This window comes from Leptidea sinapis, chromosome 1 (assembly GCF_905404315.1).
Source record: "Leptidea sinapis chromosome 1, ilLepSina1.1, whole genome shotgun sequence".
NCBI classification, from domain to species: domain Eukaryota; kingdom Metazoa; phylum Arthropoda; class Insecta; order Lepidoptera; family Pieridae; genus Leptidea; species Leptidea sinapis.
The window spans coordinates 1,465,842-1,489,182 of NC_066265.1; the positions used below are offsets into that span (position 1 = coordinate 1,465,842).

The 23,341-nt window shown below is 33.4% G+C and overlaps 1 protein-coding gene across 1 annotated transcript in view; it reads right to left on the reverse strand.

Annotated features, from left to right (window-relative positions):
• LOC126979791 (aldehyde dehydrogenase 1A1-like) overlaps window positions 1-20,702 on the reverse strand; it is a 36,988-nt gene extending 16,286 nt beyond the window's left edge. The window contains exons 1-7 of the mRNA XM_050829331.1: window positions 20,562-20,702; window positions 19,577-19,681; window positions 15,799-16,066; window positions 9,624-9,740; window positions 7,743-7,930; window positions 4,485-4,587; window positions 1,939-2,123 (exon numbers count right to left, since the gene is read on the reverse strand). Of these exons, the coding sequence (XP_050685288.1) occupies window positions 1,939-2,123; window positions 4,485-4,587; window positions 7,743-7,930; window positions 9,624-9,740; window positions 15,799-16,066; window positions 19,577-19,681; window positions 20,562-20,588 (993 nt within the window). The 5' untranslated portion in view covers window positions 20,589-20,702. The remainder of the gene's footprint in view (window positions 1-1,938; window positions 2,124-4,484; window positions 4,588-7,742; window positions 7,931-9,623; window positions 9,741-15,798; window positions 16,067-19,576; window positions 19,682-20,561) is intronic.
• Between the last annotated feature and the right edge of the window lie 2,639 nt (window positions 20,703-23,341).

Here is a 23,341-nt window from a genome sequence, read left to right on the forward strand (position 1 = left end):
AACTCAACGACCACTCTTTTCAACCAAATAGAGTGTTTTTACAATGACTGTAACGTACGTATAACAAATTAGAATTAATTACAATTAATATTTGATATTTAAAATAATATGAAATATTACATAAAATGTAATAAAGAATAAACTGTATAAATATAAACTACTATATATAATCTAATTATATATAAATTACGTGACACGTTGTTTGTCCGCGATGGACTCCTAAACTAATGAACAGATTTAAATGGGGATACTTCATGGAGTGCAGTTTGGTCCAACTTGAGAGATAGGATAGTTTTTATTTCGATTTGGGACCCATAATTATTTTTATTTCCAATATTTGTTATATATGGACATTTCTATGAGAGAATTTACTGACGCACGGTTTGACAGTTCCGCTGTGAAACAATTTCATTATAACAACAGGGAGCATATTTTACGAAATAATTCTTGATGTTCTTAAATATTATTGGTAAAGTCCTATAAAACATTATTTTTTTATTATCTACAGAACAACGTCTGTCGAGACAGCTATTATATTATAATATCCGGACGACCGAGCCTTGCTCGGATTTTTAAGAATGTACAAAACTTGAACAAAAAAAAAACTAATAGTACATCTGGATTCGAACCGGGGTCTTCTGCTTTCCAGATCACCCAATGTCCCATCTGAGCTATAATAGTCTTGTATATAATGGCGAAATTTACCTTTGTATTCTAATGTTATTGTAGCTGTTTCTCATTCAAACATGGATAAAACCATTTTTTTTTAAATTGAAACCTTGCTAGATCGATTTATCACCCCCGAAATCCCCTGCATACTCAATTTTATGAAAATCGTTGGAGCCGTTTCCGAGATTCAGATTATATATATACAAGAATTGCTCGTTTAAAGATATAAGATATTATACTAGCTACTTATATAAACGTACCTACTAATACGACATAATACGATGTAATATACGATATATCGGATGCATCAACCCTTAGAGCTTGAATTTGTGGTATATTGAAATTTCTTGTAATCGAGTATATTGACTAATGATTTAATTGTATGTTGGTTTGAGCTGATGATCTTGTTTCCAATGCAATAAATAAAATAAAATAACAATTAACAGATCCGAGTGATTTCGTAATTAGAACCGAGCTTGTGTCTGCTTTAATTGGATGCCGTTGACGCTGTGTCCTCGGATCAGGTTAATCAAAGTAAAGGTCTGAGAATACCCGAATAGTACAAACCCGGATTAATTACAAATGGGACATTAATTACACAGTGATACCAGCAGGACCAAAGATATATAAATAAGGAAATAGAAATGTTGTAAGTGGCAATACTTTTGTCCTTGGGTAAAAACCATACATTAAAATTATTTGAAAATAAGATCATCAATAATTTAAACTCAAATATTTTTATTAGAACTAGGATATGATTTAACTTTTTTAAAGTCAAAAACTACCACCCATTAAAAAAGTATGCCGAAGAGGCTCAGACCTGAAAAGAACGGGCACAAGAAACTTCTGGCTTTCTTTTATGGAAAAGGAGGACCAACGAGTGTATGTCACCTGGTATTAGTGATCACCAGCGCCTACATTCTCTTGTAATACCAGAGGAATCACAGAAGTGGTGCACGCGCTTTTTTTGAAGGTACTGGTTGTCAATTTCCTAATATGCAATTATTCGGGTTGAGCAGGTTATCAACTGTAAAGTCGATCGTTTAGAAGCTGAGAGTTGAACAAGGCATACAAAGATTTACGATCCATGCGTCACTGGAAAGGTTAGCACAGTTGGCAAGAGCGCTCGGACGGAACCCGAGAATCGCAATTTCGAGACCCGCATGGTTCATAAATTTTGGCTACAAATTTAATTTTTGTTCTTCTATTTGAATAATTCATCAGTTAATGTGTCAATGTGTAATCATCTAATTTCAAAAAATGACTTACCTGTGGACCGTGCTGCGTGGTTTCATCCGCCGGGTTGCCAATCTTCAGAGACTTGGCGACCTGAGCTGCAGCTTGCACGAATGCATCGTAGATTCCTGACTGAACGTAGAGACGGGATGCAGCAATGCAAATCTGGCCTTGATGCGTGAAAACACCGAAAGCGGCATATTGTACCGCGACTGCCACTGAAATAAAATTTAACCAAAATGATAAATTTCCGATTCGAAAGGATAGAAAAACGTTATTAATTTTTTTATAGTTCGTTGCCGGTCTTTAACATGAAACACTGCACAAGGAAACTCATTCCACAGCATGATAGTACGAAGAAGAAAGTTCCCTGAAAACCGCAATGTTGAGATAACATCCAGATGGTGGGGATGATATCCTAATTTATGTTTGTATATTACTAAAAAGAAATCAAAGACTGAAAAGTATCATCACATTGAAAATTATTAAAATTAAAAATATATAAAACAGTGTTCAGAATAGAGTTTCCAAAAATTTCACATAACTTTTTAAAAATGCAAAAATTCTGCGATGAACTTTTAACAGCGGGCGTACGAGGCGTGCCATTAAATTGATCAAAGAGCGTTTTTAATAAAAGGGTGAAAGCTGCCACCATATTTTCCCTGTAGATTGAATAATAATAGCAGTTCAATAAAACATGTCTACAGTTTTGAATGCTGAAATTTTCCATTGCATAATTAGTTCCAAGTCATAATAATAAATGTCTGTTAAAATATTTTACTCTTTTGTATCAAATAATTTTGTTCATTTACAGCATTGTTTTACTGCTGTAAACATCCATTGTTTAATTTTTAAAATGGTTTAGAGATATATATCAAATCAGACTTCACTTTTGTGTTAAATATTATATATAGTAAGTAGTTAAGTATAGTTTATTTGACACGCTTTTATAGGTTAACGGCTGTTCCCGATATTCGGTCTAGCTCTTACTTGAGATAAAATGTAACTATCGTTGATTTTTCTGTCCCAATAAACTTATCAACGGTAACTCACACGCTGTCTGTCAATGAGACGACGTATAGCTTACCAGCGATAGAAGTTTGTATGGAAATTTCAATTCACGCGTCCCAATATAAGGCGATAAGAATCACTTATCGGGCACATTGAGACAGCTTCAGATTATTGACTGCTAATTAATGACAGTAGAAGATAGTAATTTATCTCAATCTGTAGATAGTATATTGGGAACGGCCGTAAGCCTGTTGAGGTGTATATAGGACTTAAAAACTATTTCGGTTTGAGAACGACTTAAAACTACATTTGGTTGTTATCTTCCATTTACAGTAATTTTCCATAAATCAAATTCAAATTAAAATAATACTTTATTCACTGTAATATTAAATAAGTTATTTAGTGCAAGTCAGAATGGAGTAAAAAAGTACCATTCCAAAAAATAGCATTCATATGAGTATAACAATATTCAATAGCAATAAATTTAGAAATATTCGTTCTAACTATCTTTATCATCCAAATAATCTTACACATTATAATAGGCCTTAGATGTTAATTTTTTTACGATACATTTAAATTTTTTAATTGTAAATACATTAATATGATTTGGAAGTTTATTATAGAACTAGCAGACCCGGCAAACGTTATTTTGCCATATAAATTATTTTTAGAGTTTTTTGGACATTGCAACATTACTTTATTTTTCTAAAATAAAAGATTTTTTCTGATATAAACGTAGCCTAAGTTACTCCTTATTACATCAGCTACCTACCAATAAAAGTCCCGTCAAAATCGGTCCAGCAATTTCAGAGATTAGCCGAATTCAGACAAAAGTCAGATATTCAGATAAAAATTGTAATAAATGTTATTTTTATGTATGTACCGTATATATATATATTCATATACATATTGTAAAAACGGTTAATTCAATATTACAAACAGACACTCCAATTTTATTTATATGTATGTATGTAAAATTTGAAAAACAAAACTTTATGAACGATGCGGGATTCGAACCCACGACCTCCGGCGTTCCGAGCCGGTGCTCTAACCAACTGAGCTAACCGTAAGAGTACCTTCTCGTTATAAAATTCTGTTTGCTTTGTTCAACTCTCAGGTTGTGGCTTCATCTACAGGATCTACTTTACAGTTGATAACCTGCTCAACCCCAATTTTTGCATATTAGGAAATTGACTTGAGATGTCGCTCTTGTAAATCTAAACAATATGTTATATTTTTAAAGTGATAACCCTCACTTCTAGGATTAATACACAAATAAAATTTGAAAAACATAACTTTATGAACGATGCGGGATTCGAACCCACGATCTCCGGCGTTCCGTGCCGGTGCTCTAACCAACTGAGCTGACCGTTCGAGTACCGCCTCGTTATAAAATTCTGTTTGCTTTGTTCAACTCTCATCGTTCCCGCAACGTTCATAAAGTTTTGTGTTTCAAATTTTATTTGTGTATTAGTCCTAGAAGTGAGGGTTATCACTTTAAAAACATAACATAATGTATGTATGTATTACTTTTATTTATAAGTATTTAACAAATTAATGGAACTTACAATCAGCGTCATCCATAATAACCAAAGGACTCTTTCCACCAAGCTCAAGAGTTACACGTTTCAAATTATTAGCCCCAGCAGCTTGTTGTATCAGCTTTCCAACCTGAATAAATATAATTATTACAAATTCAAATGCCAAATAGTAAATGGACCCTCCTACATTAAAAAAATAATGATGGTTATTAAGTATTTTTGCCAAGCTTTCTGGTTTAGTGGGTGGATGATCTTGTTACCGGTCTGCTTGTAGTTCTTTTTATTATTATTATTTCCTTTAAAGTTAAAGTTATTATTTTATGAAATGCTCACATAATGCCTCCATTTATTTACGGTATGTGTGGATTGATGCACCTACTATACTCAATAACTCTTGTGTTTATAAGTATTAATTCACTTTTTTTTCTTTTTTTGACTTACTCGTGTAAGCCTTTCAGTTTTTGACATTTGAGTATTTTTGTTGCGTCACTTTGCATATATTGTAATTGAAATGATTTGTAAAACAACTAAAACGTAAATCTTGACTTAAAAGAGTGGCAATGAGTTTCTTGCTACTTCTTCTCATTAGCTCAACTCTTTACGAAGTAGCGGTAAATTCAATAAGAAACAATATTTTTATTTTTTTTTGACATTCATAAGTGTCATTTCCGTGACCTACATGAATAAAGTGTTTTTGAATTTGAATTTGAATTTGAGAGGTTAGGGTTAGTGCCCTGACTGCTAAGCTGAAGTATTGGGGTGTCGGTGTACACACGCCTTGAACTATTAATATTCTTGTGTGATGAACATTTCTGTTCTGTGCATCATTGTAAACTTCCTACAGGCTCTGTTGATTTTGATATCAGATAGTATTTTTCATTATTATATCACTAGAAATAAGGCATTTCTTGTAACTAATTCTAGTAGGCTTCATAAGATACATAATAGCTTTAAGGGTAAATGTATACACTTTTATAATAAAGACCCAGCCACTGTTCAGGCATTATCTATAAATAAATTTAAATGATTTATAAAAAAAATTGCTCTGTCGTAAATCCTATTTCACTGCTGAATATCTAAATGATCGGACAGCCTGGGACTAGATTGTGATTATTTTATAGCGATAGAAATAACTGTACATTATTGAAAAGAGCGCAACAAAAGAATGCTGTATCTAGTAGTTATTAGAAATGACATCAAAAAGAATTGTAAAGGAATCAATTTTGAGAAAATAAATGCCTTTTTTATGCCTTTTACTACTCCTACTTAATTATAGCCGTTTCTGTTTTCTCAAGATATTAAAGCTTATTGTTAACATTTCTATACGATTTTTAGGTTATTTTGACGTTCACATTTTTGTCGTATTTCTCAGTATTCCGGTTAGACCATTTCTAACTAAATATACCGTTGTAATCTAGAGATTATAAGTAATAAATCAATATATGTTTCAATACTACACCACATTTCGAGGTGGGCCTAATCATCGAACAAAAAAAACTGTCTCCTTTGCAATTAGAATGAATCGCTTCTTGTGTCAATAAAACTCAATGCTCCATGTTAATTCTTCTGTTTCATTGTTGCGTTGGCGCGTTGTAAATCAAAATACGAAGGACTAAAAAGATTAAATAAAAAAAAGGATTGTGTGGTTTTATGAAACGACGGTAAAAGTGAAACTTTTTTTCACAATAAAGACATTTAACTAAAAGTTTTTGGAATAATATTCCATTAAGGGTATAAAAATCGCTTTATCAATCTTAATTTTATGCTTGGGAAATTGGAATGATAATGGGAAATTAAAACAATCAAAATAGAGTGGAGCACTGGCACAAATGAGTAATAATATGTACACTACACGGTCACCTGCTGCGAACTATGGGCGCCGCCCGACCGTCACGCGAAATGCAACACACAGACGAAAAAGTTTGAGACGATGTAATAAAAGTTTCACTAAAAAATTGCAAAATTTACAATTAGAATGAATCTGGCGCTTCTTGTGTCAATAAAACTCAATGTTTGATGTATTTTCTTCAGTTTTTTGTTGTGTTAGCGCGTTGTAAATCAAAATACGAATGACTAATAGCCATTCCCAATATTCAGTCTATCTCCGGTAGTGGCCTACTTGAGATAAAAAATCGTAACTTTCAGTGACCTTTCTGTCCCAATAAATTTATCGACGGTTACTCATCCTATCCGTTCACGCTGTCTGTCAATGGGAAGACGTATAGCTTACCAGGGATAGTAGTTTGTATGGAAATTGCAACAGTGAACTGGCGACAAGAATGACTTATCGGGTATATTGGGACAGCTTCAGATTATTGACAGCTAATGAAGGTAGTTATTTATCTCTATCTGTAGATAGTATGTTGGGAACGGCCATAAAACAATTAAATAAAAAATTCTTGAGAAACTAGATGAAGATGAAATAATTCCAAAAAACTAGGGAAACTCCTGAGGCTGTAAACGCTCCTATTATAAGATAATGTTACAATAATTCTTGCTTTATTAATACGCATACTTTTTCTTGCCTTGCCTCTATATCGAATTGAAACCGACATCTTTGTTGGGTTTCTCTTTCCTTACAAATAAAAGGCCTAATGCATAAATATCCATTATTTTTTATCACTGTCCATCTAGTCCAAGTGGTTCCTGTTATTGACTTAAGCTCGCCCATCTTTTTTGTACTGTCTTCAACTTTTCCGCTTATTGTATTTTGAGTAGCATTACATTATTGCTTATTGTGTGTTCAATCCACCTCCAATTTAATTGCCTTACCTTTATTGAAACGTCTCCTATTTTTATATTTCAGTAGGGCTTTATTCTTGACTTTATGTATTTTAATTTTCGGAGCATGCTTCTTGTCATAGCAGATTGTCTTAATTTTGTTTACTTTTTTTTATTAATTTTGAAGATAAGCTTTTGTAACAGTCTGGGTCGGAATCCATAAGTAGGAAGAATGCTAGTATTACCTATATAGCTTCCTCCTACAGAATATTTTCATTTCTTTGAATGACCAGCACTTCCACTATGCGATTCGTGTTCTTAATCTATTTCTTTTACCATCAAGTGCATGGTTGCCTTTAATACGCTTAGGGCTAATTCACATCAATACGTTTTTAAAAAGACCACATGTACTTAACATAGGAACCCGCCGAATAATGTAACGCCTGTTTTAATGGCAACAAATGGAACTTTTGCTAAAGCTAAATCTAATGGAGTTGTTTTTTATTCGAGCTACTTTGTGTGCAAGTATTCAGCATTGCAATTTGACAACGTTATTGAACTAACCTCCAGTGATCCCGTAAAGGATATCTTAGCGACATCTTTGTGGTGCGTCAGAGCAACTCCAGCTGTTTCACCAAAGCCAGGAACAACATTCACAACACCAGCTGGGATTCCAGCTTCCACCAGCAAAGCAGCTAATGCTAGAGCAGTTAAAGGGGTTTGTTCTGCAGGCTTCACAACAGCGGTACAACCTAGAAATAAATGTAAGATTTCAATTCTCCGCCATTAATGAACAGTAATGGGACTGACTTAATGTTGGCCTGACCGGCGAACTGAGGTCGCAAAGTGCAATCTGCACATCACGGCCCTTAAAAACATAGGCAGCTTAGAGGCAGTACAAAAGTTCTTTCGCAAAGGCATTAATTATCTTTCTATTAGATGGCAGCAATGTATAGATTAATTTTTATCCTCGCGAAGAATAAAAAGCTGAAATTACAAAGCTGACTGCCAACCTCCTCTAGTCGGAGAGGCACGCGAAGAAGACGAAGGATGTATAAATAATAATTTCAATTTTTCAGGACAAATCGGCAATTTTATGATTTACTATTAATTTTGAAGATAAGATTAGGTTCGACCTGACCTACGTTATGATAATGACCTGGGTACCTACGTTAAGCTGCAACCATGAATTTTGAACTATTTGTCGATAATACTTTCAATTTTAGAAATTTATATAAAGACAACAAATACCCCAAGCCCAGTTCTTCGACTTTAGTTGCTAGAAAAAGTTTATTTTCAATGTTTCATAGTCTTTCATAAAATACAATTGACTTTTAAATCGCACAAAGATCTCGGGCATCCGAGTAAATATGTGTAGAAGGGGTTGGTTTAAACGCCCTTAAAATAGAAAATCTGTATTTTACTATTTCCACTAATAGTAATTATTATAGTAAAAGATTCAATACAACTTAGGCAGCGTTACCCCTTACAATTCACAATAATTAATGTTCTCTCGAACTGAGCGCTCTGGCTTGCATAGGGCACGACCGTCACAGTTATGATGCTACCAACTGGTAGTTGGCACTACTGCAGTGCCAACTAACTTACACGAATCAAGTTAACCAAAGAATTGAATACAATTTGCTATTATAGTTATTTCTAAGATTATAGTTATAATTATATAAAACAATACTAACACAGTAAGTAATTAAAAAAATGTTATAATTAATAGGGATGTCTAGTCTAATCAATCATAATATATCGTGAACTTTAAAATTTCAAATAATGTCAAATATCGTATGACAGTTCATAACGTTGGTAGCGCTTGTAAACACATCATGCTGACATATGTCAAACGATCTTATGAGACCACGATAGATCATTTTTGAAACCAAAAAAAATAGTATGATGAAACCCATTGGAAATGGAAGAGAATATAACAAAAATGAAAGAATGGGGGCTGTTTAAGGGTAAAAAACGGTTTATTTCGATTTCCGGCAAAACTATATGTTCTATCGAAAATAGTCAAATGGCAAAGTTGTGAGTAATAAGAACATCTACAACTTTTGTTTTACCACTTTTTTACATTAAATCAAGTTTTTGTTTTTTTTTTATCTTTTACAAAAGAAACTTTTTTGCACGAAATTTGGTGAATAGTTAACTTTTTATGTACCAAATACACTGTAATTTATTTGAAATTAAATGTCTATTTTATTAACCTTATTTTGACTTGTGAATATGGGAAATTAAATGTTGATTTAAAACAGTGGCAAAGGGATTCTTGCAACTTCTTCTCATTAACTTAACTTAGCATTAGCTCAACCTTTTCCGAAATGGTGGTTAATTCTAAATAGATTTAAACAACTTTTGACATCCACAAGTGTCGTGTGTTTTTCACCTAAATTAATAAAGTGATTATGATTTCATTTGATTTGACAAACTTACCAGCAGCTAAAGCTGTTGTAACTTTACTGAGGAACATAAGAAGAGGTACATTCCATGGGAGGATCAGGCCACACACACCAACTGGCTGCTTCAGGGTATACGAAAAGTTTTGACCTCCTGAAAAGTAAAAACTATTTCATAAAGTATTTAAAAAAAAGTGTGTGTACTTAAGTACGTACGCAAAAATTTATTTTTCTTTTGCGTAGTAAAACAAAAATCCTTAAAAAAATTATTGCTTTTGCTATTTTACGTTTACAGAAAAAACAATATTGTAATAAAGAAGGTATTAAATACAACCAACGAAAATATTATTATTCCACATGATTAAGTTAAATAAAGTATAATTAATTATTATTAAATTATTTCTTTTACACCTAGAGAGAGATTATTTTTAATTATTTTAAAACTCGTATATAAATTGAAATTATATATTGAAATTTATTTAATTCTCTTCGATTTGTTTGAGGTTCAGTAGACATATGAGTTACAAAAGGCTTGGTAGCTGAAGTATGATACAAATGGTCTAGATGGCCAGCTAACGTCAGGGTGTCGAATTTACGTGACGGTGTGCGCAAAAAAAAAGTCATTCAGATAATTGTTAAAAAAAAACAACTTCAGGAACACTATTTCAAAACAATATATATAATATGCACTAAAAATTATAAAAATAATTGCGTATTTTTATACAGTCTAATTAGTTAATCTTATTTTAGTTACGATTTTATTGTTATTTTTGGTAATTTTTAAAAATTATCAAAATCGGCCCACTCAGTCGAAAGAATTGAGGTAACAAACACTAAAAAAAACCAACGAATTGAGAACCTCCTCCTTTTTTGAAGTCGGTTAAAAAGCAGTATAACTCCAAAAATGTTGGTATTTTTGGAGTTATTTAATATCAAAGAGCCTGCAAGTTCTGCATTTACTATAATATTTAACTCCACGCCAGGATTTTGAGCAGACGAGGCGAAAAAATTTTGGTTAAAATAGTAGATATTAGATATATATATATATATCTACTCTTTTAACCATATATATATATATATATATAGGTTATATAGTATAAAGTTTGGTTAATAATAGCCACAATAATATCTATATTTGTAACTAGCTGTTACCCGCATTTACCAGTGTAACTGTGTATTAATTAGTTGGTGTTACAATCCTGCCACATTCATATCTATACATATAAATAAAATTGGAGTGTCTGTTTGTAATATTGAAATAACCGTTTTTTACTACATGTATATGAATATTTATACGGTAAACAAATGATCATTTTTTTAAATTTTTGTCTGTTTGTTCCGGATAATCTTTGAAATGATTGGACCGATTTTAACGGGACTTTTATTGACAGGTAGCTGAAGTAAAAAGGAGTAACTTAGGCTACGTTTATACTATAAGAAAAATTCTTTGATTTTAGAAAAATAAAATAATGTTGCAATGTCCAAGGAACGGTCTCACTCTAAAAATATTGTATATGGCAATACAACGTTTGCCGGGTCAGCTAGTATACAATACAATCATAATATATCTCTCATCGTTAGACAGCGTTCGTAACTGTTTTGTTCGACCCTTTTTTTAGTATTTTCATTTTTCGGGTTAACATATAGCCTATAACACTCACTCAATAATGCGGGTTTCTATTGGTTACAGAATCTACTAATATGGCGCTAATTTGAGTATCATTAAATTATTTTTGTCCACTGGTTGTGGTTCAGTAGATATATGAGTTTCAAGAGGCGTGGTAGCTGAAGTATGATACAAATCTAGTTGACAAACTAACGTCAGGGTGTCGAATTTGAGTGACGGTGCCCATCGAAAAAAATGATATTAGAAACCTCAATATCCTTTTTGAAGACCTGTCCATAGATACCCTACACGTATGGGTTTGTCAGTTCTATGTATGGGGAACCCCCAGAATTGATTGTTTATTTTTTCTATTTTTGTGTGAAAATGTTAATGCGGTTCATAGAATACATGTACTTACCAAGTTTCAACAGTATAGTTCTTATATGTAGTTTTGGAAAAAGTGGCTGTGTCATACACGGACGTACAGACAGACATGACGAAACTATAAAAGTTCCGTTTTTTTGCCATTTGGCTACGGAAACCTAAAAACTCTTGCGAGTGGAATTTCGTAAGATCTTAGCTGAGCTCTACTCGGCAAAAGGAATATTTACTACAAAATTTCAAGTCTCTACGCCTTATGGTTCCAGAGATAGCGTGATGAGTCAATACATAGGAAGAAATTTCTTGTATATACAGGGTGTTATCGTTAATGACGTGGCGATTATTCTGTAACTATAACAGATATCAAGGAACTTTATACTGATATCGAAAGAACGTTATCTAATCAATAAAATAATATCAATAACTTTACACAAATAAAACTGAAAACAAAATAATATGAACGATGCGGGACACAAACCCGCGACCTCTCGCGTTCCGTGCGAGCGCTCTTTCCACAACTTTGAAGCCTTCTGGGCTTTGAACTGCCTTTTGGGCAACTTTGAAGCCCAGAAGCCGAACTCCTTTGAAATGAATTCCAGAAGTGAGGGTTATCCCTTCTGGACAAAATAACAATAACTTATTTTAAAATCAAATAAGTATTATTCAAAATTTTGATATAAAACACTCCCGTACATTTAGGCATTTAGTATGGAGTGTTCCATAATATAGGATATATTTTTTTTATGAAAATAAGGGACAAGACGAGCAGGACGTTCAGTTGATGGTAACTGCAACGCCTTGCCTATACAATGCAGTGCCGCTCAGGATTCTTGCAAAACCCAAAAATTCTGAACGACTCTACAATTGCGCTCGTCACCTTGAGACATAAGATTTTAATTCTCATTTGCCCAGTAATTTCACTAGCTACGGACTACTATGGAAATACAGTACTGCTTACACATTACTGCTTCACGGCAGAAATAGGCGCCGTTGTGGTACCCATAATCTAGCCGGCATCCTGTGCAAAGGACCCTACAATTGGTAAAATATATCCTACTTAGCTCACTCGTTCTTTTAGATTATCATTAAACATGGATTTGTAATGCAGCTTACATCATCATACGGATGTTTTTGATTCACAGAAATTATATAATGACGTTGACGATATAATACGCAAGTCATAATGATAGCTGTACTTATCATCAATCATATTAGGTACTTATTTTTTTGCGATGCTTATTTGTGTGCCTGGCGAATAACTTTTTCATCATAGTTGATGAAATCTTTTTGTGATATATTTTTATGTTTTTACGGTTGTAACGCGTAGACGCGAAGAGTCAGCATCTGCCCATAATAAAGACAATATTATGTCATATTCGTAAACATACCAGCGTGTCGCTAGTGGTGACTTTGATTTGATTTACTAGAGCGCCCGAATCGACGCACGCACACATACACACGATTTACAAGGCCGATAAGCAATCTTGGGATAACAAAATTATTGAGGTCCACGCCGTACACCGCCGTGACTGATCGCTGTCCGAGCTGTTAATATATCTGCGCCGCGCCTTCTACGTGTCAATCTTTTTGTATGGACCAACACTAGCATCCGTCCAGACGATGGAACAAAATACAAGGAGTCCGCTCAATTACGCCACATGAGTAAAAAAAGATGTGGTGTCGTGGGACACCAGGTAGGAAATAAGTTCCTTCGGCTAATGTAGAATCGACACAATTTGTAAAAAAAATCGTGTTCAATTTTATGTAGATTTTCTTGATTTTTCTCTTAAATTTTGCAGATTAGTTTTTATTTAACTACACAAAAGTATTTAGGAAATTCAGTATTTTAGGAAATAATAAATTACGTAAAATATAAAAAAATCGTAATCCAAATTATCAATTAAAATAACAAAATATGTCTCTTTATTTTTGTTTGACAACATAAGTCAAGACAAAATAAGACATTTGTTTGACAATAACAATTACATAGAAATAGAAACGACTGTCGCGCCTGCGCACGTCTCATTTAACGGTTTTATTCCACGCACTTTTCCACGCACTTTTTTCCACGGATTTTTTCTTACGGTTTTACTATCACATTTTTTTCAGTTCGTCGCGCAGCAAAATCCCTATCCCCTCCAAGCCTGCCGTAAGGAACTTCGTTCCAATAACCGTTTTATTTACTCATGTGGTTATGCTACTGTTCTATAATTACTTGTATTGCCATCTTGAAAAAATACAAATATTTGCAATCTTCAACATAATATCTTAGTATGAAACCAAAAGATATCCTTTTGTATGAATAAATCGCGAAGCATATAGTAGCAAAACTCTTTGAAAACTGTGTATTTTTCAAAATACTTGTGTGAAATTCTATGTCGTGATCTAGGTTTATGAGTCGTTCGTTTATGAGTCTGAGCTATAAACATGATGTAAAAATTCTATAGCTGCCGCGTGCGCACCGTGGATCATTATGTTAGAAGGGGAAAATAATGCCTTAAAAAAGAGCAGACTGCGACGTTCCGACAACAAAATACTCGTGGCTGTCTCTGACGACATCAGGAATCCAGTGTTTAAGTGCTGGATCTCTGTTCGCATGGACAAGAACAAAAAATGCCTGCACAAATATGTGCAATTTATAGTTTTACTTACTTTAATTTTACTTTTAACTTGGCACACCTTTACAGTGTCTATAATTTTTTGTAACTATGAGTCTTATTATGCCTTTTATTTATTTATTTTTATTTATAACACCACCGGAATCAAAACAGTGCTTATAGTTGATTGGTCTTCTTCTTTTTAGTACATTTACTATAATTGGGCTACGTGAATTATCAGTTTGCCCAGAAACCCATCCGTTAAATACATCTTTATGATATATTTCTTCTTCATGTCTGTCCGTCCTGCGCTTCCATACTTCTTCCCCCAAAGGTTGCCACTCTGGAACTCAAGCTCATACTCAACCCATACGTTCCTATAGTTGATTAATCTTGTTATTTTTAGCATTCTTCTACTATAATGGTTTAGGCCTTTAGCAATATCTTGGTCTACATGCTTTACCAGTTTGGCCTGGTACCAATATTTGGAATTATATAACTTCTTCTTTCAAACGAATTTGCGGTGGTCTTCTCCCACAAGGCCACTCTAGAACACGCAACATCTTTCACCGAAAATCTTCTATTCTTGAGATATGACCATCCTATTGCCACTTTAAGCTTGCTGTTTTACGGACTATGTGTTGTATTTCCCTTTTAGCCATGTATTAGTTGTCTGATCTCGAGGTTTAATTCTAGTCAGTTTTTAGAAAAATGAGAAAGAGAGAGAACTCTCTGTGTCATTTTTCAGTCAAGGACGCGTATAACCCCCAACTTTAAACGGTGCGGTTGGTCCTCAGGTGCGTTCTACATGTAGATTAACAAAGATTAGTGACATTAACACTTAAGATAACTGAATACATTTTGATAGTTATGGTTTTCCGCGTAATAACGCCAAATTGAATAATTTTATTTAGTGTAGGAAAATGTCGACGTAGGCGTAAATATGATGATCAGCTTGTAGTCGGATAAAGAGTTAAAGAACTTGCATAAAATATTTTATGAGAATGCTAGATGCTATGGTTTCAAATAGAACCATTTCTAATTATTTGTTTTAAATAAGATGCGAAATATGTGGATCAAACTAAAAACATGCGATAAAATATCTTTATTCTCTCTCTCCATTCAATATCAACTTATGTAGATTGTCTTTTTTTTTATCAGCCAGATTTACCATTTCACCAGATTTCAAAGCCATATTGTAAAGCCTGTATCTTCTCAGAAGACATCACGACCATTCAATTCAATCTCTAGAATTTAGTATGTTAACATCTCCTGAAGATGCCTCGTGCTGAGGCCACGTTTCTAATTGGCCAAGACACATCTTAGCGGAATAAACTTTCAATAAAACTTGTAACGATTAAATAAAATTGTATATAATAAGTAAAATTAATTTTACATCACGAGATGTAGCAACCCAGACTTGAGATTAATTATCCTCTTAATAATAATATATTACTTGACTTTATTTATTGAAATAAAAATATTTGTGTTATAGACGATGGAGACGACACAACGCGCAGAGGACATCCAGTTCACCAAAGACCAACTCATCGTCCACCAACCGGTAAAGATAAAAGGAGTACAAATTTACAATAAACTGCTAATGTATTATTTTCTTAGTTACTTACCCAATGGCATAGTGCTTCCCTCAATTTTATCCGCTAAGCTGGCAATATACCTCACTTGATCAGCAGCTAGACTTATGAAGCGTGTAGCCATACTCCGTACCATGCCATTATTGTAGCTTTCCAATTCTGCTAAATATTCAAAATCTCTTTCGATGAGATCTGCGAATTTGAACAATAGTTTTCCACGTTGAGATGCTTCTAAGCGTCTCCATTCTGAATTACGCTTGAATGCACGTTTTGCTGCAGCCACTGCTAAATCTATATCTGCCTGGAATGCAATAGTTGGATCAGTAATTTTACTACTTTGTTCTAGTTTCAAAATGGTTTAGTGATAGCAGATATTGGCGAACAAGCTCAAAACATTTAAAAAAAACAGCCGATTATGTCAAACGGCATGTTCAGACGACAGACGAAGAAGTCCAAACGACAATTTGGCATATGGGAGTGGGAGGCCCGCTAGTGTATGGGTATGCGCGTTCGAAATGGCCGGCAACGCTTCTGCGATTCCTTTGACACTGCAGATGTGCTCCAGGTTTGTCCTCATCTTCCGTAAAAAATATATAATTATAATATAATATAATTATTAACTTTGTATCATTACCTAACCACAGAATGTTTACTGGCAACAAACTTGTTCACACTGTACGACGAGCCAATGGAAGGCTCCTTTGAACAGGATGCCGTCTTGATTATGGGTACCACAAAGTCGCCTATTTCTGCCGTGAAGCAGTAATGTGTAAACACAGAGGCGGCCCTACCCATTGCGTGGCTCCGGGCGGCAGGTCTTTGCGAGGCTCTTTGTCCTTCGCGAAAAGTATGTGATGCGAAAGTAGGTCGTGGGTTTAGGTATTTTTCATGTTTTAGGAAAAATGCTAAAGTTATACAAAAAATAATTTATGTTATTTAGTGATTTTTTTTTAAATATGACAAACGAAAATCACTTTAGAACGAAGCTTGGTTAAAAATCATTAACTGCGCTTAATTACTTATTATAAACAATAATGTTATTCTAAGACATATTAAACAACTTTAATTGCTTCTATCAAATCAAGAGGTGACAATCATATGAAACTTGGTTTATTAAAGAATAATTATTGTTTTTTTATGATTTATAATTGCTCTTATAATGAAGTTGTAAATTCATTTTTATATCGATTAAATCAATTAGTACCTTATGCTTGAATAAATTATCCCTCTATTATTATTAAGTAAATCTTGTTATCTTAAAACCAATAGTTAATACTGGTGTAATAGCTCAGGAATGAAACGTGGGGCCGACTCGCTCGGTAGTCGGTCACTTAATTCAACTAAACTATATTAATAAATAACTAAATTATTAACTCAACTAAGTTGTGACAAAAAGCCGAAGTGATGATTTTAAAATCACGGACTAGTAAATAAATAAGGACTCCGTGTCACTTTACATAACAGTGTAGCACCAAAACAAGCCGATTAACGTGTATATACATAGCCCCACGCACACACTTACACTACTACAGGCCGATAGGTGGCCATTATGAGAATTGTCATCGTCTGTGACAGATCAGTTTGCGTCTCAATGAAATATTTTAAAAATGCCGTCGTGCGTTGTAAAAAGTGTAAAAACGATACTATATCTGTGGCCATATATGATTATTTAAGGGAGGAAAAATTGTGTAACTAGTATCCCGCACACACACTAGTATAACGGTGCTTCACTTGGTAATATCACGGCGCAGAGTCCTTTTACTCGTCCGTGTTTAAAATATATTTTATTCTTAGTTACTTTTCTAGAACAACTACATTACTATTAATATATTATTTTACATTAGAATTTTGTTAATCCTATAAAAGAAACAATTTGCTTATGGTAGCCAAAATAAGCAACGAAATTTATACATTGTATGTCATCTAAATAACTGACACAGACGGCTTTTATTATAATAGTAATAAGTAAACAAAATATACACTTAGAGATTTAAAAAAATATAACTGTGCAATTTGAAACAATTTATTTCAAACCATTAAATTATAACGGTTAAAAATTGTTTCAATTGATTTTGTTCTGACGGAAGTATCGCGTTACGTAACGAGGCGGATTACCCTCCCATAAGAAATTATCACTTCAAAAAAAGGAGAATAAATCATTCAAATAAAGTTCAAAATTTTATGAGTGCAGTAATTGCAACAATGCAAAAGCATTGTAAAATATTTTATTTAGAAAAGAAAAGGAGTCCTCGATGACAGAATTGACCAGGGAAGATAAAAGGCCAACCCACGGCACCGCCACGAGCAAACCAGTTTTAGTAGTCATGACGCAACCAAAAAACAAAACAGCTGTGTATCAGATAATTTCTTTATCTAATCCAAAACTTCTGAAAAATCCTGATATCAAAATATGGCTATTATATATATAATATATATGTATTTTTCATCATTAGTGATTATAGCGACCGCTGTATGAATTTTAATAAATTTTATTCTTAGACATTTTTTTTCCACTGAGAAAAAAACAGGTGTTCGTGTATCTATATCTGAAGATATAGCAATAAAATTGCATGAAAAAACTTAGCAGGGCTCTTACTTAAGAGAGAAACATCTGTTCGGTATAAAATGTTAAGCTCGCGTTAGGACACGTGACTTGATCGAAAATTCGTAAGAAAGTCGTGAGATTATGGATGAAAATTGATTTTTCTGAGAGATAAACTTTTTAAGGTATAATAATTGTAATAGTTCTTAAATTTTTTATTCAATATAAATTGTCATTTTTGTGTTCGAGAGCGCAATAAATGAATATTTTATTAGACCTCATAAATGCTAGTACTTTAATATATTGATAAATAAAGCAATTCTTGCGAAATTATTCCCTAAACATCCAAAATATTTAAAAATTCACAATTTAATGACCAAGTTTTCACTTCTGCCGGCACTTCCGGAGTGCAACCCGTATTTTTTTTTAAATCAGATGAGCATCATGCTAATATTTCGAGTTTCATAAACTAAAGCCGATAAATTACACTTCCTTACACATTGTGATTTGTCGCTCTGCCAGAATTCTTTAAAGAATCCATGGAAAAACATTCAAATAAAAGATTAGATCGAACACGCAACATGGTGATCCATAGGCAGACTATTACACAACTACAAAAGACGAGTTCTTCTAATTTTTGACACAAGTACATTGAACTTTGACACACTTCTGTGGTGCTTAGACGTTAAGAAAAGATTCTTCCTATAATTGAGTCGGATATGCTAATTATTATGAAGTCAAAGTCAAATATCACGTACTCAGTTATCATTCTTCACATTATTTCCATTTACTATTGCGAACTGACAACTGCTTTGTTGCAATGGACATCTGAAATACCAGAGGACAAGAAATTCGTTGCTGGCCTTTGATTTGGGAGTATGCTCTATAGTCTATGCTTTATATGTCCCAAAGTTGTATCAGTTGGAGAAAACTTGAGAAAGTAATTGATTCCAAAAAGTGGTCGTGCGAGGCGAGGCAAGAAGCTCCTTGCAAAATACGGGTTTGTAGAAGGCCAGCTGATGTCAACCTGATGTGACTGGAATTACGTATTTTGACATAATATGCGATGGTGGAATTTTGCTGTTGGTATCAAAATAGGATTATAAAATAACTTCTTGACAAAACGGCACAAAAAATTCACTGAAGTCGTTCGTAGATTATCCTGAAAGTACACCAATGATGTACCTTGTCGGAAATGATCATCTCTTAGTCATTTTATTAAAGCAATTATGCTTATGTTAAGGCTAAAATTTTTAATCAACGTCATACCTTATCACCTTCAGCAACTTTGGCTATAACAGATTCATCGTGAGGATTGTATGTGTCGAATGTTTTCCCACTTTTCGCGTCAACCCATTGGTTGTCGATGAATATCTGCAGAAATACAATTTGAATTATCATATCATCATCATATCAGCCGGAAGACGTCCACTGCTGGACAAAGACCTCCCCCAAAGATCTCCACGATGATCGGTCCTGCGCTACCCTGATCCAACGTATTCCGGCGATCTTGACCAGATCATCGGTCCATCCTGTGGTGGGCCTACCAATTCTGCGTCTTCCGGTACGTGGTCACCATTCGAGGACTTTACTATTAGAATGATACACAGCATAACATATAAATCATACCAACACACCTAGAAAGAATTACACACTTATATAAACTCAATTCTAGGAAAATTAAAAAGTTTAAATATAGATTTTTACAATAATACAATAAACAAGATATAAATATTTTGAAAAGTACCAATTTGGTAGGAATTTAGGAATATCTAGGATATATTGTTAATTTACTGGGATAAATGGCCTGTTTGGCTAAAGTTTACTGAATACTATATTTACTGAAAATATAACAGAAACAAGTATGCAACTCATAAGATTATATCCCATTCACAAAAAAATAGACTTGACTTCTTCGTCACAGATTTAGGTCACATTATTACTTGTATTACTGACAAATTTTTATGTTGTCTGGACCTAAGTAATGGTTAATTTAACTAAAAAATATAATATCTGTTAAAAATATTGTAGCTCTAATTTTAATAACAGTAACACACAAAAGGCATTGGTTCATAAATAATTAATATAGCGAATAGGCTATGGAACATAATGGAGAATGATTGGAGAGTAGAAGTTTGATACTCTTTTGTAGAAAATACTAGTTTGGTCTGTAGTGATGACATTCCCACAAAATAACTTTCACGCTTCAAAAACTAATCGTTTCATCAATGTTTAGTATATTTTACGAACATACCTTGGTATATTTGATCTGTGGGGCCATAATATTATGTATTCACTTTTTATAATTTATTTATTACACTGAAATGCGTCAGTACAACAGCATAAAATACGTCTGTTAACAAATCGAACTTAACCGCATCTGCTTATCTTATATCGAAACAAAATCTAAATCAATGTTTTTAGTGAATCGAACAAAAAAGAGTTCCGTAGTACAATCACATGAGTAAATACTATTTTATTTACTCATGTGGTACGGTAACTATTCATCCATTATTGTTATTTGTATGAAGGTCGATTCTCTAATTAATTTCTGAAGTGTTTTTGGTACTTGCTACCATAATTACAGTCTTATCAACGTGTGGACGGAGTTGTTTCGTCTTTTAATATCCCAATGCAGTACTCAAATTCAAATATTTTGATTCAAAATTGTTATATCACTTAATGAAAGCTTAAAAGGTCCAAACCCATTCCAAAAAGTACGCCTCAGACCTGAGAAGAACGGTCGTAACAAACTCAACGGGCTTCTTTTTTTTTCATTAAAATATGGTTATAAAGTAATATCATACAATTAAACTTATTATTTAAGAGCCTTAGGGTGGTTGCTCCATTCCCGATCTGTGGTATCATTGACAAAGTCATTTATGTTATAGTAAACTTTACCACACAAACGTTTTATAAGAATTGTTTTGAATTTCGTAATACATTTGTTTTGATTCATTCATTCTCTGGGATCATGTTGTAAAAGCATATACTTCGCCCCACAAAAGACATACTAACTCGACTTAGCCGAGTAGTAGGCATTATAAGTTTATGCATGTTCCTGGTTTTAACGTTATGGTTATGACTTTTTCTAGTAAATTCACTTACTTGGCTATAAACATTCATTACATTATCAAGAATATATTGAGAAGCAACAGTCAAGATGTTAATTTCTTTAAATTTTGCTCTCAATGTTTCTTAATGACCTAGTTTATAAATAGCACGATATGCCCTCTTCTGCAGCACAAATATTGTATTAATATCGGCAGCGTTGCCCCATAGCAATATACCATAAGACTTAGTACTATGGAAATTACTAAAGTAAACTAGTCGCGCCGTATTAATGTCAGTTAATTGTCTGATATTTTTAACCACGTATGCTGCAGAACTAAGTCTGCTCGCCAATCCTTCAATATGGGGGCCCATTGTAATTTGGAATCCAGAGTTATGCTTAGAAATATAGCAGATTGCACCGGTTTTATAACCTCTCCGTTTAATCCTATCCGCATCTTCATTTTTGATATTTGATACAGTAAATTATATATATTTCGTTTTCTTGCTATTTAACATCAGGTTATTAGCGCTAAACCAGTACACGATGTCATATACAAAATCGTTTACTTCTTCATACATAACTTGGTTTCTTTTCACCTTGAATATGAGTGAAGTGTCGTCCGTAAACAATACTACCTTATTTTTTTTCAATACGATTAGGAAGATCATTTATATAGATAAAAATGAGTACGGTCCAAGAAAAGACCCTTGTGGTACCCCCATACTGAGAGAAGTCCCAAGAGATCTCCTGCCATTCACATCGATCGTCTGAATTCTATTGTTTTGATATGAAATCAGAAGATCGAGCGCAGTTCCTTTTATGCCATAGTGACATAATTTCGTGACCAGCGTTGAATGTTCAACACAATCATAAGCCTATAGATAAATCACAGAGGACGCCAAGTAAATTTTAAAATTCCTCCCAGGCAAATATGTTGTTGAACGGTCCCTAGTAAATGGTATAAAATGCAAAACTCGCGTCAGGACACGTGGGCTGATCGAAAACTCGTAAAGTCTTGAAATTATGGATGAAAGATTTATACTTCTAACTAATTATAGCTACTGCAACTTAATGATCATACGGTTACTGGACAGAAAAAATAATCGTGAAAATTTTATAATGCAATAGAATCAGACTGAACTAGGAGTAAGTTTACACTTTTTTTCGCTGATTTTTTTTTTCTTGGATTTTAAAAATAATTACTCTTTATGCCTTATTAATTAAAAATAGAAACAGTAATGTGGTCAAAAGCATTAATTACCTTTCTTATGACGGAAGTATAATTTGGTACGGTAAAATTACTTAATTAATTAATGAAATAATAAAAATCATTTTTGATATTTTGTCTATGGAAGTAATTCAATCTGTACCAGGCCAATGTCATTTATGCTCGTATTCTTTCTATGGGTTGAACTCCGTGAGTGCCTGCAGAAGTGAAAACTTGAACAAAGAAATACAAGTATAACTATCGCCTTAGGAAGAGTCTTCGCTAATTTTTTGGCTTACAAATTACGCAAAATATACAAGTTTTTTTTGATTGCGCAACAAGGCTATTTGTACAAAAAAATGTGGATGATGCCGGATATACATTTTGGTACAAATTAAATTTGTACAGTTATTACTTATTACCAAAAGTGAGGGATATCACTTAGATTAAGTATTGGTCTTCGCTGCACTCTGACTAGATACCACACTACCTAAGAAGAACAACTTTTTTATTACGGCAACTATTAGATGCTTGTGTGCGTGATATTGTGTGTTGAGGAAAGGCAGAAAAAAAAATGTAAGATTTAAATGTTAGGTTAAAATGATGATAAAATTAATAATATATTTTTTCATAATTTTAACCTAGTGTAAAATGGTAAACTTAAAGCATTGTTTTAACTTATCGACACACTCATGATAATTGTCATCAATAATTATAATTAGGTCACAGCACTCTCACATTCCTGAACTCTGCATTCAACTCGTGCGTTATC